Source organism: Kryptolebias marmoratus, linkage group LG7 (genome assembly GCF_001649575.2).
Source record: "Kryptolebias marmoratus isolate JLee-2015 linkage group LG7, ASM164957v2, whole genome shotgun sequence".
Classification (NCBI taxonomy): Eukaryota; Metazoa; Chordata; class Actinopteri; order Cyprinodontiformes; family Rivulidae; genus Kryptolebias; species Kryptolebias marmoratus.
In genome coordinates this window covers 13,835,815-13,853,998 of record NC_051436.1, presented here as the reverse complement: position 1 = coordinate 13,853,998, position 18,184 = coordinate 13,835,815, and the positions used below count along the sequence as shown (strand labels likewise).

The window sequence follows — 18,184 nt, the reverse complement described above, 5'->3', positions numbered from 1 at the left end:
TGGAGTGGGTTTTAGACCTGGACATTTGAGGCTGTAGCCTCGGATGTTTCCTGTCGTAGGAGAGCTCTCAGAAGGTGTCATAATCCAGCTCTAGTGTCGTAGGATCTACAGACAAGGGTTTGAGATGCCAGAGACCTCTCTATGACTACTCTGTCGCACAGTTTTGAACATGTTCAAAATTTAGGCGACAAAACAGCAAATTTCTGCAGCTCACACAAAGAAACTGAGAACTCATCGTGAAAGTTCTGAGACTTTTTTGAGACATCCCTCGTACATGTTGTTCAACTAGTTGCCAACAGTCGCAGCCTGCTGAGATATTGGTGTTCGGGCCTAAATTTTACGGTGCAAATGTAAAAAGAATTTGCTATGCCATGAAAAATAAACTTTCTTGGGGGTTACATATTGTTACATATTGTTACTATTCAGGATATGTTCCCTGTGCTTCAGCTTTTCTTTCGACAGACCGGAACACGTGTCGTCATGGAGATGTGAACGGTCCATGTTTTCTGACAGGACTGGGCTGAAAATAGTCATGTCAAGTATGTTTTACTTTTTTCTTTTTTTTTTTTTTCCTGAACATTCACCTGTAAAGGCCTGTAAAGAGAGAAAAAATCACACACAAACTCACGGGACAAAAAGTGAAGAGTCACTGAAAACTACTGTAAAGCAAGTGGTGATAAAAGCATCTGTCTGCAACACACACACGCAGAAATTCTGCAAAAAACTTTTTTTTTTTGTTTCTTTTTTTAGCAGGACAGTGATATTATCACTTTCCATCAAGTCCTTTTTACTGTTTCGTATTGTTGTGCTGTGGCACAAAATGGTGCTGCTGGAAAGCCGTTTCCATTTTCAGATTTTTTTTTTTGTCTTCCTGACCCGGCAGGCTCTCTTGGCCTGTCCGTAGCTGCTCGTGTGTCGGGTTCTGTGGCAGGGCGAAAAATGCTGAGGAGAAAACGCTCGCACAAGTCATCGTCCCCTCTAGTGCCTGAAAGGAAAACTTGCTACTTAGGAAACTGTTTTCTTCCCACCTAGATCTGCCTCCTTTCTGTCCAGCCTCATGTATGGCTCGAAGGCTGAGGAACCACAGCCGTAGGGGGACGTCAGTTCGTGATGAGCGCCCCCCAGCAGGGGCATGGAGAAGCAGAGGGAGTGGGGGGGTGGCACGCCCAGCCGCGGAGACGACGGGGTACCGCCCAGCGACGGGAGAGACAGCCCGAACGTGCCCCCTGGTAGGGAGCTGGGGGGAGTGCTGCTGCTGATCCCAGGGGAGGTGGAGGAGCCCCCGCCCGGGCTGCTCAGCAGGGAGCCATTTGTTGAGTGGGCCGGAGGGCCCAGGAGGGAGTTGGGAGGCGGGGCGGGGCCCGACAGGAGGCGGCCCTGCTCCAGGAGGCGCAGGATGTTGCAGGTAGCTAAAGACTCCGACGTGGAGGAGGAGCGCTTGTCTGAATCCTTGGTGGTGTCCTTCTTCTGCTTGGTCCGACGGTTCTGAAACCACACCTTGACCTGCAAAAACACAACCACACCCCATCAAAACCATTGTTTTCTTTGTTTGTTTTAAGACAACTGCTCTTCTTCTCTTGTTTTCCTGAAAAAGTTTTGCTTCTCATCTGAATAGTCTTCTCGGTTCAGAGAGGAAGTGTTGATTAAAATGACTCAGATCTCAAATGTTTCATGACCTTAATGCAAACAGCAGTTTATAAATCTTTATACCGCAGTCAGTTTCCATTTATATGGTTAATTAACACTGAATTCTGTGGTTATTTTTAAGCACTACTAGTGGCAGCAGCAACAAGCAATAGCACTTCCTGTGCAGTTTGGGGCACTTCCTGCAGGAATACAATATGTCACCTTAAATAACCATGTAATGTGAAACTGACGGTGATGTAAAGGTTTATAAAAAGCATTCAGATGAACCACTATAAAAAAAAACCTTTGAGACCAGAAGAGACTAAAACTAGCCTTTGGCTCGTCAACTCCGAACTAATTCTCCAGACTGAGGACATTTAAAAAGTTATCTGTAACAGATCAAATATTAATTGTTCCAGTTCATATGATCTGAAATGCCCTTTTTAAGACAAGGACAACGAAGGAAAAGAGGCGGGAGGGTTTCTGCGACTGTGCCGCTTGCATTTCTAACAATAATAATATAAGTTTGTTTTTTTCTATTCAACATTCAAACTTCTGCAGACAACAGTTGTTTAAATGTTTTATTAACAAGACTGACTCACATTGTTGTTCCTTTCTTTAATGTTAGCCTACATTTGATTTATTTGCTGGAAAGCCAGCATTTTCCGCTGGCTGAACACTTGTGACTGATTTTTTTTTTATTGACCTTTATTGCACATTAACAATGTGGCACTTCCTTTCCACTCATATTAGAAGCATTAGAGCACATAACAGCTTGACATGAACCATGCACACGCTCATATAAGTAAAGTTACAGTACGCAGGAACAAGTGTTTGTTTTGTTTTCAGCATATTTGATCACCAACTTTGCACCCCTTCCACACTTTGTGGCTCCAGCAGGCCTAAAGATATCAGTCCCTCACATTCAATAAATTTAGTAGCAGCCTAAAATATCAGAACGTCTATAACTGTATGCACCTTCGCTCCAGGCCCTCTGTCCTGACCGCAATTTTGGGAGCTTTACGTCACCATCCATCAGGCCATCAGCTGCGTGTCGAGGTGAAGCTCAGTGAACTCTACCTGTCCCTCTTCTCCATGTTTAATTCATGCAGCCCAGTGTAGCTTTACTGCATGTGGGCCGCTTACAGAGTGAGGGAAGTTGATTGGAGGGCACACGGGAGTCAGACTGCCGGACGGAGAAACGCCACAAAGAGGAATCACATGCATGGGAACTGTACACGACGAAACCTCGATACGGAGATCTCTGTGTCACTTCACTGCAGATTCACAACTTAACATTCTTTATCAGCAAATCAAATGTAGTGGGGTGGGGAGAAATACATTTTATTGAACTGGAGAGTCAGCTTCTTAAGATTTCCATAGTGTTCATTTTATAATATTTAATCCCATGTCCATCCATCATATACAGTAAATAAAATCTTTTAGGAATCCATCATTAAATCAGATCACTGGGAGGGATATAGAGGGAGGGACGCTCTGCTGTAATTAGTTGTTAGGCTGGTTAAGAGGATTGGTTCTTTGGATTAGAGTAGGTTCTTTCAGACAGTAGCACTGACCCAAGGCCTTCAAAACTGTCGCCAATAAACTTATTGTTTTTGAATGTGCTTTGTCTTAGATTTAACTACAGCCCAGTTTGCGTTTCTGGGCTTTTATTTTGCAGAACATCTGAGTCAGTGCAGGAAGGAAGCCGTCTTTTCGTTTACCCAAACTCAGCCTCTGACTGTGACGTGGTAATCAGGCTAGCAGGTGTAAACCATCGTCTCACTGCACTGCAAAGGCGGGCTCAGAAGGCAGCTGGGTCATGTGAGATGATAGGCTAGCTTACTGACCACGACACAAATAATGAGATCTGAGAAGATTCCTCAGCTCAGAGGAGCGTACTGAGGACAGCAAAGTCTCGCTGCAAACACCCAAAGGGAACACAGAAGGGAAGGGAGACGAAAGAAGCTGGGGTGAACTTCTTTTCATTCCTCCCATTCTGCGTTTCCTGATCGCCGGTCCACGCACATCCTCCAAAAAGATCTCCACGTGCTTTTACTCATGTGCCGTTGGCTTCCAGAACACCCACATCCCATAAAAGGCTTTCAGAGCAGATAAAACTCCCAGCCAATCCCTGTCTTTCGTCCCCACGCTGTGGGCGTGGCTCAGTCCTCTGCTCACATTGCAGTCCTCCCCATCCTTCACCGAGATACAAAGATGTGGAGAGAAAGGAGGGGGGAAAAAAGCTTGATGGTGTTTAGCAGGGATTTTATTAGAGGGGGGGAAATGATGAGTAGCAAAGAAAGCAATACTGCTTTTGGTACATCTACACTATTGCATGTAAATCCTTTTTAATGGGATCCAGGGTTCAGAGCTGGGGCAGAGATTACCGAGGGAGATCTGGATCTGCCGTGACCTGCATTTGCCCCAGGCTTCGCCCTGTGGCCTGCTCGAGCACGGTTAGCACCAACAATGCAGGGCTGCTGCAGGCAGGGATGTGATAGAAAAAATATACAACTGAAGGTTTAATTTCTTCAACCTACTCTGTTATCTGCATCGCTTTGGTTTTGGGTCAAACATTAGTTCAGTCATCAGATGATGAGATTCATCATACGGTGGGTGTATGATGAATCACAGCCTGTTGGTTTTGGAAATAATACTACGTTTTATTTTTGTCAAATCTTCCCTACACCACATTTATCCAACAGGGCAAAACCTGCTGGTTCCTACCAGAAAAATCCCTGACAAGCCCCTACATAGTCCAATTAAATATAATGTGTATGTTTTTAGGTATTAGTATAAAACAGAATGTCTTTATTGCTGTGTGCAGAAACAGATGTACACATTTACTTACTCTTAGCTGCAAGTTCATCACAGGAAATGAAATGTTAGATTTACTGGACTTTGTTATTTCGGTCAGTTCCACTAAACTTGGATGTTTTATTGTAAAGGTATTATTTATTTGAAGCTCTATCCTCAGTTCATGGATGACAGTGGGTTTGAAAGATATGTGAATCTTCCAAAAATGTGCTGCAAAAGCATTTAATGTTTGTTAAAAACAGCCCCCCTTTGTATGGAAAGCACATCAGGACAATATTCAGTCGAAGATGTAGCACGTTTTCAGTAAAGTGGTTAAGTTCGATTTAACTTGCAGTATTTTGTTGCTTTGATGTCTCATATTGTTGCTTCAGTGCGACAAAAATACCTTACTTGGACGGTTAAAATGTAACTAAAAACATTGAATTCAGCCTAAAAAAGAAAATGTGTAATTCACACAGCACCCGAATTCAAATCTTTTAGAGTGTTCAGATCTTTGTATACCTGATTATAAGCTAAATATGATTTAAAAACCCTCTAAAATGTAGACGTTTTATAGTATTTGATGGTATGACTGTGTGCTCCCACACCATTTATCAAATGAGCCAGCCTTCAGCCTCATTCTGATAAACGAGGCGCTCAAAATGAAAACGATGGGGTCGGCTGTAAACGTGCGCGGGGGGGTGGGGGTGGGGGGGTTATATTCAAGGACGTTGGCTTGAGATGATGAGGCCGACATATATGGACACACATCGGCCCATCGGGGCGGTCGCCGACCAATCAGAGGCGTGCAGTGCGAGCCCGATGCAGGCGGGCAAACTGGGCCTGAGGTAGAAAGGTTAAGCCAGATCAAGACAGACTGTACAGACCAAGTTGTGTGTGTGTGTGTGTGTGTGTGTGTTCGATAACCCACCTAAGCCGTGTTTTGTTCTAAAACAACACCGTGCCAAAAACCAGAGACAAGCAGCAGGACACAGTGGAGAGAGGAAAAGGAGAACATGTTCACCCATCTTTGACCCCCCCACTTCACGACGAACCATCTAAGTGATAAAAGCCCCTCTGGCCAGGCGATATATAACGCAACGCGGAACGAGGGCTTGCATCAGCGAGGTTTAACAAGGACACTCTGCGTGACTCTTTCGCACTTTTGCTGACCCCTCCAGCACCTCGTCGCTCCCACCGTGACCCCGCTCAGACCCCCTGATCCCAGGCATGTGACGGGCACACACAGGGAAAACACTTTTCCACGCAGATCGTACCAGGCACACCGGGGGCGCCTGAACTGTGCATAACCCACCAGGTGGGGGGGTGGAAGGGATACACGGCATTAAATCAGCCCTTTTCTAAAATGACTGTCATCCTCCTCGGCCCTCACTTCTTAACTGATGTCTGCGCTCATCTAATCTGTCCTGGGTTTGTTTATCTTGTGTTTTCAACTGTTGTTTCACCGTTTTAATAATCTGAGTTAAGTGCTTATGTGCTGCGGACCTTTAGTTTCAAAAAGGACATTACTTCGCAATTGCATCAACGGATTTGAAGGGTTGGGTTTTTTTTGGATTGTGGTTCTTGTTTTTGACGTCGTGGACCTTGAAGGGCTCAGTTAGCCAAACCTGTGGACAAACTCGTTCGAGAGGCGTGGGCACCTACAGCTGGCTCTACAAGGTGTCACAGTTACCGTGTCGATGACCCGAACGTCACAGTGTCAATGCATGGAGACCTTGCTTCGAGTCGGAATGTCCGCCAGCGTTACGAAAACTTGCCCACCTGTGAAGACGATGTGTACGTGCATTGTTGTGTTAACTGGATCCGATTACTGCCAAAGAGATAATAGGAACACATAAGACCCAGAGCTGCTGCTCTGAGAAGGAGAGAGATTCCTGTTTGTAAAACCATCACAGAAATGCAAGGTTCAAAGACAAATTCGCCAAGCTGTCAGTTTCTGTTTAGTTAGGAAGTAAATGAAACCCACAACGAGCACAATCTGAGCTGTATACACCTGCTTCCCTCAATCCAACAACCTACTCACACACCGGGTTCCTTACATGCACCAAATAAGAGACAAATAATGATATTAGTCAGCAACAAACGAGGGAGAACAATGAATTAAAGTCTTCTGTGACGGATCTTAAAGTGAAAATCAGCAGTGTAGCATCAGTGCCACAATTAGAAACGTGTCCTCTCCTCATTCTGACGTCAGCTTTGTAACAAAAACACCCCATCCTGCGTCGACGGGAGCAGCTCCTGCAGAACAACGCTCCTCTTCCTGTCCTCATTCTCTGACCTCACGCTCTTCAGCCACTTGGCATCGGGCGTTCTTAGAAAAAAATAAAAGTAAATAAATAAATAAAACTTTCACAGTGTCATCATGATCGTCACATTTTGACTGACCTCTAAACCTCGCGGCGAGTCCGGTCATGGTTCAGCTGGGGGTTAACCCCGTCTTACCGAATGGCTGGTAGATATGGCTGACTAATCCTCCTTAGTGCAAAAGCACTTGGGACTGTTATGTTCTCTCCCCTCCCTCACCTCCCTCCCTCCCTCCCTCCCCCTTCATCCCTCCATCCTTCTCCTGGTGCCCCTCCTCATGCCTACACCCCTCTCCACCTGGCCGAACCCGCCCCAGTGGACCTCTCTCGTTTGGCAAAGTGAAACGATCAGAGTTTTGTAGGCGACGCAAGACACGCTTCAACTTCTCCAGGAATTAATTTGTGTCTTTGCTCAAATCTCTCACTCCCATTGTTTTACATATATATTTATTTATATATGCATTTGATTTTGAAGCCACAGCTGGCAAAAAAAGGATAAGTTTAAAACACAGCACTTTGGTTTTTGTTCTTCTGTTCCTTCTTCTGTGCACAAAACATTTCATATTTGTTTTATTTTATAAATTTATCCACATTTCTTCCTAAGCTTCACCGTTCATTTGTTTTCCCACTGGATTTGGACTCATTTTATACTAAATATCTGCAAAGCTCTGCAGATAATTTCCAACTAAACAACTTTTATTGAATGTTTTACAGCCATCAGACTAACGCCAATGTTCTAAAATCTATTTATAAACCTAATATTTATCATTTACTTGCGATCAAACCTGCTCTGTGTGCTACTGAAGCAGTCTCCCACCCTGCTAAACATAACAGAAAACCTAAATTTAAAGAGGTTTGAAAATGTGTACGTTTTGAATCATTTTTATGGATTTGTACTACGATATGTAGCACATATATGTCACTCCTAAAAATGTTTTTATACACTGTACAGCATTATTAGTTGTGCTTTTATTTATTAATTTATTTGTTTGCGGCTACAGGTTTTATTTTGAAAATTTAAAGGGTTTATTTGAGTAAAAAAAGTATTACTTACCACATCTGATCATAGTAAAACATTTAGCAACAACGCCTTTGTTTGAACCGTCTTGAGATTTTTACCAAAACAGTTCAAATTGCTCCCAAATGAAGTAAAAACAAAGTATTTTCTGAGGCAGAAAAGAGCCGAACTGATTACAATTAGCTTTTTAGGTAGGCCAAGTTCAGAAAATCAACATAAGGTTTTTTGTTGTTTGTTATGTTTATGTGTGGGGGGGGGGTATTGGGAGTTTTGGAAAAGTCTGATGAACTGCAGTGACCTAAATACTCCTTGAGGGGATAGCTCAGATTGTTTGAAGGTCTGTGGAAAGATTATGAACAACTAATATCTTACCTGTTGGAGATAGCTCTTTGAACGACCTCAGTTGGTAGAAATAGTTTAATTCTTACTGGACTGATGAGCTAACGGCTAGTCTGAACGAGGCCAAAATCAAAGTGGTTTGCTGCCGTCTTAAAACACCTCCAGGCTCAAAGGTTTCTGCCAGGTTAGCGTTTCATGGTTATTACAGCAGAAATGTATTTCTGCCAGAAGTTCCCCAGGCTTTTCTGGAAACGCTACAGCTAGCTGCTGCTGCTACTGTCAGCATCAGCAAATAACCACAGTCAGTAACTGTGAAATGTGAACTCTAAAGGTTCATAAAGCAGCTGTGAAACCTTTGAGACTGGAGCTGTTTTAAGACGGCAGCAAACCACTCTGGTCTTAGCTTCGCTCAGACTAGCCATTAGCTCATCAACCTGGTCAAAATTCAACTCTGTTTTTCCAAACTGAGATCGTTGGAAAGGTTATTTACAACAGGTAAAACATTAGTTGTTTATCATCTTTCTACAGAACCTCACTTCCAGAAACTCAAACTATCATTTTACTGTTTTAGAGGAAGATGTTGGACTTTAATCCAACACTTTCTCATTATTTACTCTTTCTTTAGCCACGATGTGCTGTTGTTGTGTGAGCACTTTGAAAAGGGATGAGGCCTTCCTGCTCCGAGTTCAGTCACAGGTGTCACTGGGAGCTACATGTTGGCAAAAATCGCCAAGCAGCTGCGTGGCTGACCCACACCCACCCCAAACCCCCTCGTTCAATATAACCGATGTCCACATCAGCTGAAGGATTACGTGGCGTCAAACTGAAACTAGCCCTGGCTTCATTCGCTTCCCGCTCTGCCAGAAGCGGAGAAAGTCAATAAGGGCGAGGCCGGCGAAAAATACTTTATTGCTTTTATGTTCTTCTGATTATCTCATCAGTTGATTAGATCATCAGAGCCTCGCAGGTTTGTTTTCTGACCGTCACCGAGTCAGACAAAAAGTTCCCGTTTTAGACGCGACTCGATGCGACGCCTCCTCGTAGGAGACGCGGAGCACAAAGGCAGCGTCTGTCTGTCTGTCTGTTGGGGACCCCTTTCCTGTTTCTTTCTCTATTCTGAGTGTCGAGGACAGTCCCCGTACTGTCCGCTCTCCTCGCCGCCACATCTGCGCGGCTACACGCCGTTGCTGGCTCCTCTGTGCTCCAGACGAGCGGACCAGACACCGTCTGTCTGGGTCGTCGTGGAGAACAATACGCACAACGGGGACATTCACTGCAAGGAGACACGCGTCATCTTGTCCCCTTCGCCGTCGTCCTGCAGAGGAAGACGGGGACGGGTGGACTTCTGGGATCCAGGTTTAGATGTTCTCCACAGCTTGGGATATTAAATAAAAAAGTTTTTTGGGGGGAACCTTTGATTTTTCTCTTCGAAGCGGTAGACTACAACCATACTTCCTGTTTCTATTTACTCCTACGACAGTCATTCTGCTTTTAGATCATAATGTATTTTTATAAAGTCAACCTTTTATCAACTTTATCAATGGAACAGAATCTACACAACACATTTAATCACTCAGTTTGAGTAGAAGCTCGTGCTGCAGGCCTGCGTTTGACTTCAGTGGGTTTGCAAAGTGAGGATGATGGTTTACGTCCTACAGAGGTACATCGCCATGGTAACATAAGCTGCACCCTTCCTCCAGAATAGGCTGTGCTCACAGTAAAAGCAGAATCTCATTGGTGGCAACAGTTGGCAAACGGCACATGCAAAGGAGTCTCCAGAAGGCCTTGGAAACGGCTGTTCTTTTCTTGCAAGGGCCTCGCTTTTGCGTTGCTGGAGATTTGAACGCGTTCAGGAGTTTTGCGCCACAAAGTTTTTTTTTCTCAGCGTGGTCACAGAGTTGTCGAACTCGTCTCGAACCTTCTCTGTTTAGTTTTCTGTAATCCTAGAGCACCGAAGCTGTATTTATTTATTTTTTTTGTTAACACGTATGCATACTGCCCCGTGATCTCGTCCCTGATGATCGTAGCCGGGGCGAGATCTCGCCGCCTGACTGATTGGTTCTCCCGGAGCTCATTCTCACATCATGACGCGGTTTGCGTCTGACCAGGAAACGACTCGAAATGTGGGAAGGAAAGGGTGACCGTTCGTTTAAAACAGCCTGAAGCTAGGAGTTTATGGTGTCTATAGATGGTTCCATCTTTGTTCAAACAAAAGAAATGTAAACATTTTACCTTCTGACAAGAATGCAGACATTGCCTGCAGACTCTTCAAATATGGACTACAGTATACAAAACATCACAGTCTTCATCTGTGACACAAGATGGCCGCCACAGCTAATTGGCTTTAGCCAGCACAGTAATGTCTAGAACTCAGTCAGTTTAACAGCTACTGAGCTAAATTTTAGTCTGGTAGTAGCTGTGGGTCATCCCCAACACATACTAACTGATCGCATGAGACCTTCGTTCATTAACAGCGTCAACTCTGTTCGTCTGTTAGCAAAATATCTCATGAACCACTGGACAGATTTGAATGAAACTCTCAGAAAGTAGTCATTAGATGGACCATTACAATTGATTAATTTTTGGAGTCAGTGCAATTTTAAGATGGCTGCCACGGCTAAACAACCTTAGCCAACACAAAATGACTATAACTCAGTCAGTTTTAGAAATATTGAGCTAAAACTTGATGTGGTAGTAGCTGAGACTAAGCCGCAACACATACTCTGAGCGCTTACAGATCGCACCAGATCCTCCAACACTGTAAGAGTTCCTGCGTTGAGTTATTTTCAAGGTTTAACCTAAATGGCTGTGACGCTCTCCCTTCTCAACACGAGATGATAAAACTCTGACATGAAAGGCGGCGGTCAATATGCAATCCGCCGAGGGAAGCTCGGCCTTTAATTTGACGATTCCACTCCCTCTGGCAGCTCAGAAACATTGAATTTGTTTGGCCTCTTCCTCACCGAGCTGCGTGTTGAACGAACATCTTGGTAAAAGCAGAAAAATGTCAAACCAAAAAAACCACGAACACCTGCCCACATCTGTGCATCATTCAGCTTTACATTAAAGCTTAAACTGATCAATCTGTCTGTGAGCCTCAAAATCCTGAAGTCAGTTTAGAAGGAAAGAAAATGTTAGCATTCCTTGAAGGAGTGCATATCACCCACCACCTTCATCCCAGACTGTTAGACTAAGATTATCTTCTGCTGAGAAATGACAGCTGAAAATAAGGTTACATGTGAATGACGCTCAGCTACTACCACGTCAAATTTTAGCTCAATATCCGTTAAGCTAACTGAGATACGGCCATGTTTGTGTTGCTCATGTCAATTAGCTGCGGCAGCCATCTTGAATTGGATTGACTCCAAATGTTAATCAGTTGTAGATGTCCATCAAGTGGTTACTTTCTGAAAGTTTCATGAAAACCTGTCCAGTGGTTCATGAGATATTTTGCTAACAGACGAACTGGGTTGACGTCAGATCATGAAAAAGGTACACCACATGTTTGCTCATGATCTGTGAAACTGATTGAAATACAGTCTATTTTGTGTTTTCTAAGGTCAGTTAGCTGTGGCAGGTTGACTCTAAAAGGTAATCAGCTGTAGAGGTACATCCAATTAATTTTTCCTGAAAGTTTCATGAAAATCCAGCCAGTGTTTCAAGAGATATTTTGCTAACAGACAGACAGAATTGACTCCAAACAGAGAATGGCAAAATTTTAACCAGAGATCCCGCGCAATCCGTGAGCGCTCAGAGCAGGTGTTGGATATCACTCTCAGCTACTACCACACCAAGATTTTGCTCGACATCTGTAAAACTGACTGAACTGTAGCCATCTTTGTGTTTTCTAAAGCCAGGTGGCTGAGGCGGCCATCTTGAATTGGGTTGACTCTAAAAGTTAATTAGCTGTAGATGGCCATCTAATGAAAATTTCCTGAAAGTTTCATTAAAATCTGTCCAGTGTTTTTTGAAATATTTTGCTAACAGACAGACGCGGACAAAAAAACATGGTCCGACTTCGGCGACATTTCGTTTGTGAGCGTACCGTGATGAAGGGCAGTGGAAGCAGAAAAGCTGCCTGACTGACCCAGGCAGGAAGATCCTTTCACAATAAGAGCGGGCGCCTCTGCAAACACCCAGCAGTTTTCTGCAAACTGGGATGATTTAGGAGGAAGCGGAGTATTTCCCTCCTCTCCCTCCTCCTCTTCCTCCTCCTCCTCCTCCTCCTCCTCCCCGCTGCGTTTCCCTGGAGCGGGGAGCCACCTGCCGGGACGAACGGAGAGCTCCGATCCGGGGAGGATGAGTCTCAGAGCCGCCTGCTTCACGCGCGCAGGCCGCGGGAGGAAGCCAGGGCTGCATTTTACATCGACGCCGTTTCAGATTAAAGGCTAAATTAAATATGAAAGGATATATATAGAGAGAGGGGGGAGCTCTTAATCGAGACTTTTTAAACAGATACAAAATGCTCTGAAGTTCATTGAAAAGCTGTTCTTTTAATTTGACAAAATCTTAATGGACTTTTAAACAGGAAGCGAGTCACAGAGACCGTCGGGTGCAGAAAGGACCTGTTTTATTTTTTCATTTTATTTTATTTTAAACAGTTTTGGAGAAAGAATGCAGAGGTGGAATTTGTTTAAAAATGCCACTAAATGATCAAATATTTGCAGTTTTTCCTCGTTGTTTTTTTTTTTTTTTGTTTTTTCAGCTCTACAGTTTCAGTTCCTTAAAGGNCCCCCCCCTCCTTTTTTTCCTAGCTATTATTTAACTTTAGTTGTCGATATTATTAATTTCGTTTAAACACAAACATTAAGGCTATCTCTTCACAACTGGAACTTTGATTTCTTTTAGGCGAAACTGATGAAACAGCGCAGAAATAAGAGCGACTTATAGTCAGGTTTTTGCGGGATATTTTAACCTGCTTTTCAGGTAAACGAGTTTTAATCGACCGCCTCCGATTTTCTGTGTTATCTAAAGACAGATAAAGTAGGAACACAAACAGAAAACCTTTACAAACTTTTTAAAAACTGTGCTTTTTATATTTTTATATTTAATGTAAGGATTTTCTTGTGTATGTGTTGAACTGGAAAACTGTCTTACATTTAAGAGCAAAATATTTAAATCCTCAAACATTTAGACTTTTTTAAAAAAGAAGAAAAATAACTTGTTTTTGACGGAACTTCACCTGCTGACGTAACTTTCTATAAACTGTGTGAAAATTCAATTAAGAAAAAAAATGCTCGTTTCACATTTCGTAGTTTTTTGTTTGTTTTTCTTTTTTAAAAAAAAAACATCTGTAAATTTATGGCATAAAAAGACAAACAAGTTGAGTTTTAAAAATAAAGGTGAAAAAGATCTTTAAAGAAAAAATAATTAAACAATAGAGAATACCGCTGGTTTTTAAATATAAACTTTGTCATTTCAACCAGTTTAGGTTTAATTTTGAACAACTTATCAGATTTAGAACCTGTCTTTTTGTTGCTAATTAGTTAAACTGTCTTTCTTTATTTTACAGCAACAAAATCACTCATTAAAATTTAGTTTTTTTACTAGCTAGCTAATTAGCAAACTATCAAGCTAGTTATCATTTCTTTAAAGCAAATAAACCCGTTTAAAATGTATTTGTAGCTAGCTAACTGATTAGCTAACTAGCTAGCTAAATGTTTCTTTATATTAAAGCAAAAAATACCCTATAAAATGTAGTCTTAGCTAGCTGAGCAGCTAATTATCAAGCTAGTTGTCATTTCTTTACTTTAAATAATAAAAAGACCTGTTCAAAATTACTCTTTTAAAGCCAAAGTTAGCTATGTAGCCCAGATAGATAGATAGATAGATAGATAGATAGATAGATAGATAGATAGATAGATAGATAGATAGATAGATAGATAGATAGATAGATAGATAGATAGATAGCTTGTGTTTATTTTTAATTTAAGCATAAACTCTTTTTTCTAAAAGCTGTCAATAAAATAGTCAAAACATCAACAAACAGCTCAAACAGCTTTTATGAAGGGGCCTAAATGTTTGAGAGCCCTATCTCTCTTTTTTTGCCTTTTTAGTGCATAATTAGCCTTGAACGGCACACATTTGCTTAAAAAGCACCACCGTACGGGAGAAAACTCCACTTGACTAAAAGCTTTTTCTTCAGCTCCTAAAAGCTGCTTTCGTAACACTTGGCGCTAATCAATTTTAGAGCAACTGATTTGACGCTTTACATCGGAGCCGGAGAGACTGCTCTGATTTAATTTGGTTCACATTCGAAGGCCACAGCGGACAGTTTTTATTCAGTCCTCCTCCTCAGCAGCAGCAGCAGCAGCAGCAGGAAGCTCAGGCCTTCCCATTAACACCCCCAGAGTCAGCACTAATGAGGGCCACAGCCATCCCTGCTCCCAGCACACACACACAGCCCCACATCCACGTGTAAGAGTGGCTTTAATAGACGTGACATTTGTGTTGCTGTGTGAGTTTATAGCTGCAACAAGTGGTCTGAAACAGGTCACCGCGCAGCCGCCACCATACACTCCCATCATTTTTGGAGTCCTCAAATCAAACATTTCGCCACTTTTTAAAAACTTTACCGACATTTCATGGCGTGCAGGTCGTTTAAGATGTCTCTGTTGTGAAACGTCTCACTCCATCTGCAGCTCTGGATGCATTTTCTGCTATTTATTTATTTATTTTTGGTTACAAACATTTTAACTTGTGAGATATTCATTTTTTTAGAAGGGGGAACGGTGACGCAGGGCTGACTTCCTCTCATAATGACAGCAGCAGCTGGTTTGATTAGCTGATGTTTTGTAATGAGTCACCTGAAAGGGCCTGAAAGGTGCATTTAAACAACAAAATTCCACAACAACTGTCTATAAGAACTGAAATTTCAAGATATATCATTGTAATGCCCATCATACCTCTTCTATCAGTTTTAAATTTGAATCCTAAGTTGTGTTTGTCGCTTTTTATTACAGAAACACGTCTAAAAACCACCTCCTTCATTAGTTATTAATGCAGGTTTCTGCCTTTCTACAACCTTCATTTCTTCTGTTGCTGCACAAGCAAAGCAGCTGTTATGAGGAACGTTTCTAAATGTATGAGACTTTTCTTCTTTTTTTTTCCTCCCCCCTCCCTTCAGTCAGGGGGAAAGACTAAATTAGAGCAGCAGTGACGCATCCGTGTGTTTACACTGTCAGACTCATCCATGTCCTCCTCCAGAATAAAAGCCTCCCCTGGACTAGTGATAGTGCTGAATGAGTCAGTTACTCCTCCAACCTTCAGCCCGAGGTTCGGTGTTCACGTGGGCCACTCAATAAAGTTTTATTTTTATTCTTCTTATTATTAATACTCTCGGTTCTGTGCAGCCTAAATATAGCTGGATATAGAATACTGTATTTATTCATTCAGTTTTGGCAAAGTTCTCAACCAGAAAGGACTGCAGAGGATTTCCCAGCGCCTGATTGGCCAAGGGGCTAATTAAAGCATTCTGAGCGCACCTGCAACAAATAAATAAAACACTGGAATGCGCCTGAGAGTGTATCCAACACAAAGTATTCACCTTAAGATTAAATCAATCTGTAAGGTTGATTTTGTCTGGCAGTGGTACAAAAAAAAAGCTGTACTATAAGGCAGGCCATTGTTACATATAATCAGCTGATTCGCCTGTGTCTAATTACATTTAGATTCTGCTGAATCAAAATTAAGTTGATCAGAGTTTACATAAAACAAACAAACAAACAAAAATCAATAAATTTAAGGCCTTCACGACCAAGGCTGAATTAGGAAAAACTAAGCACAGATTTTTAGACTTTCTTTAAAAGCTTAAGGCCCTGCTGAAGCCTGGGTGTTTTTTTTTAAAAAACTGAGATGTCTTTTTTTTCTGCGTTTGCTCCTCCTGTCCACACACAAGCAGAGAGGAAGTAATATTCTTTAAAACACTTTAAACAACAACAACAAAAACACCAGTTTATAGTGGATCTGTGTGGACAGGAGGCCAGAAACCAAAACAACAATAGAAACATTTTGAACTTTTCTAATTTTTTTTTTTCTTTTCCTGCTTCTGTTTTGATGTTTATTCCCATCCTGTCATTCTTACGCTTTCCTTGTGTGCAGGAATTATTAATGACGGACAGGAATGTGTAAAAACAGGATCTGAAAAAAAATAAAGAATAAAGAAGAGCTACAGCTGCTGTAAGACGTCTTTAGCCAAACATGGAGGCTGAGGTCACAGTGTGGCCCACTCACAACCTTTTCAGCACCGTTGTTGGAATTGTGTAAACAGAGAAAAATATATATAAATAAAAAATATATAAATATCCAGAGTGGAGCAAACAGGGCCTCAGTTTTCACATTTAATGGCTCAGTGCAGGTACGTAAGCATTAATTGTATCTTGTAAGTCAAAAAGAACATTTCAGCTTCAGATATTTTAGAATATTTTCTTTTTTTTTATCTACAGAAAACAGTATTTCTTACAAGGAGCAGCTCATATTTCAGATATCTTCAGTTTGTTCCCAGAGTTTTATAGAGAAAAAGGCATTTTTATCGAGTCCTTAATCAATCTACTCATTTTCTTTGCAGACATTTAATGACACCTTTGGTCCTCGTCGTTTCAAACGCTGACGACTGAAACAGCTTTTGTTCAGCTCTGAATATAAATGTTACCAAGTTGTTTTTTCTAATTAAATTGTTCTGGATACTCCCAGGCAATATTTTGCATTCTTCTCATTTTGGATATTTAAACTGAAGTGTGTGACTTCATTTAAGACAAGAGTTTCTCCAAAGAATTTCATTTCAGATAGCCACATTTAGGTTAAAAAAAAAATAAAGTAATTTAGATATCTGGAGCTGAAAATACACATAAAGAGTGAAAGGGACATTAATTGTCCTCTGAAGAGAATGATGTTGGAGGTTTTCTTCATTCTAACTGATTTATCTGTTTTTACTTAGAAGAACTGACTTGTTTTCCGTTTGCCTTTTGAAGATGACTAATATATGACACACGGGCTTGCCATAGTATCCGGTGATAGTGGTGGTGTGGGGGGTTCTACTCACCTGTGTCTCTGACAGGTTGAGCTGCCTGGCCAGCTCGGTGCGCTCGCGCCCCACCACATACTGACACCTCTGGAACTCGAGCTCGAGGCGGTACAGCTGCTCGGCCGTGAAGGAGGTCCGCGTGCGCTTGGGCCGGTCCAGGTCCAGGCCTTTGGGCAGCACGATCTCCCGGATGGTGCCTTTGGCGTCTGGTGGCGGGGAGGGGGGGGGGGGGTAAAAACAGAGAGAGAGTGTTAAAACAACAACGACAACAACAACAGCAGCAGCAGGATATGTACGCAGGAGCAGAGGCCTGCGGGAGGCCACACCGCGGGCAGATTCCTGCACCCGTAAACGCATCATCTGTTGGTAAAACATCAGCGAGTCCCAACGCTGTCCTTAAACTAATCTAATGTTTGGAAATCGAACTTCTGACCTTAAAAACGAGCTGCGGCTTCATTCAGAGCGACTTTAGATGGAGTCAACAGGTGTCTACTTCTCCTTGAAGCACTCAGAGCAATAATAATAACAATAATAATACAGTTTAGGAAATATTTGTTGTTTATTTGTTTCTTATTCCGCTCAAAACGCAATAAATCCTCATATCATTGTATTTTTATTGTTTACTCATTGACTGTATTCGCTTTTCTTTTTTTGCTTTGTGCCATCCTGGTGCTGCTGTGACTTGAATTCTTCACCTGTTACCTGTTTTGGTTTTATTACTTGACTTCGGGCCTGAACAGGATCATCTGCAGAGTTCCTTTAATGACAGAAAGTTCTCAGTGACAGATCTTTTTTTTTTTTACTATTATTATTACAAATTCACCTGGGACAGATGTAGTCCATAAACACTTTGCCCTCTACTTCAAAAACTGCCAACAAAAAAACAAATAAATAAATGAGCCTAATGTAATACTCCATGGGGTTATAACTGTTTAATATCTACCCATAACATCTACTTTAAAGACCTGGATAATAATAATAATAATAATAATAATAATAATAATAATAATAATAATAATAATAATAATAATAATAATGGTGGTGGTGGGTGGGGGG

The 18,184-nt window shown here is 42.0% G+C and overlaps 1 protein-coding gene across 1 annotated transcript in view; it reads right to left on the bottom strand.

Annotated features, from left to right (window-relative positions):
- Nucleotides 1–516: 516 nt before the first annotated feature.
- vax2 (ventral anterior homeobox 2) overlaps nucleotides 517–18,184 on the bottom strand; it is a 21,113-nt gene continuing 3,445 nt past the window's right edge. Inside the window, exons 2-3 of the mRNA XM_017433148.3 lie at nucleotides 17,147–17,334; nucleotides 517–1,503 (exon numbers count right to left, since the gene is read on the bottom strand). Of these exons, the coding sequence (XP_017288637.1) occupies nucleotides 1,006–1,503; nucleotides 17,147–17,334 (686 nt within the window). The 3' untranslated portion in view covers nucleotides 517–1,005. The remainder of the gene's footprint in view (nucleotides 1,504–17,146; nucleotides 17,335–18,184) is intronic.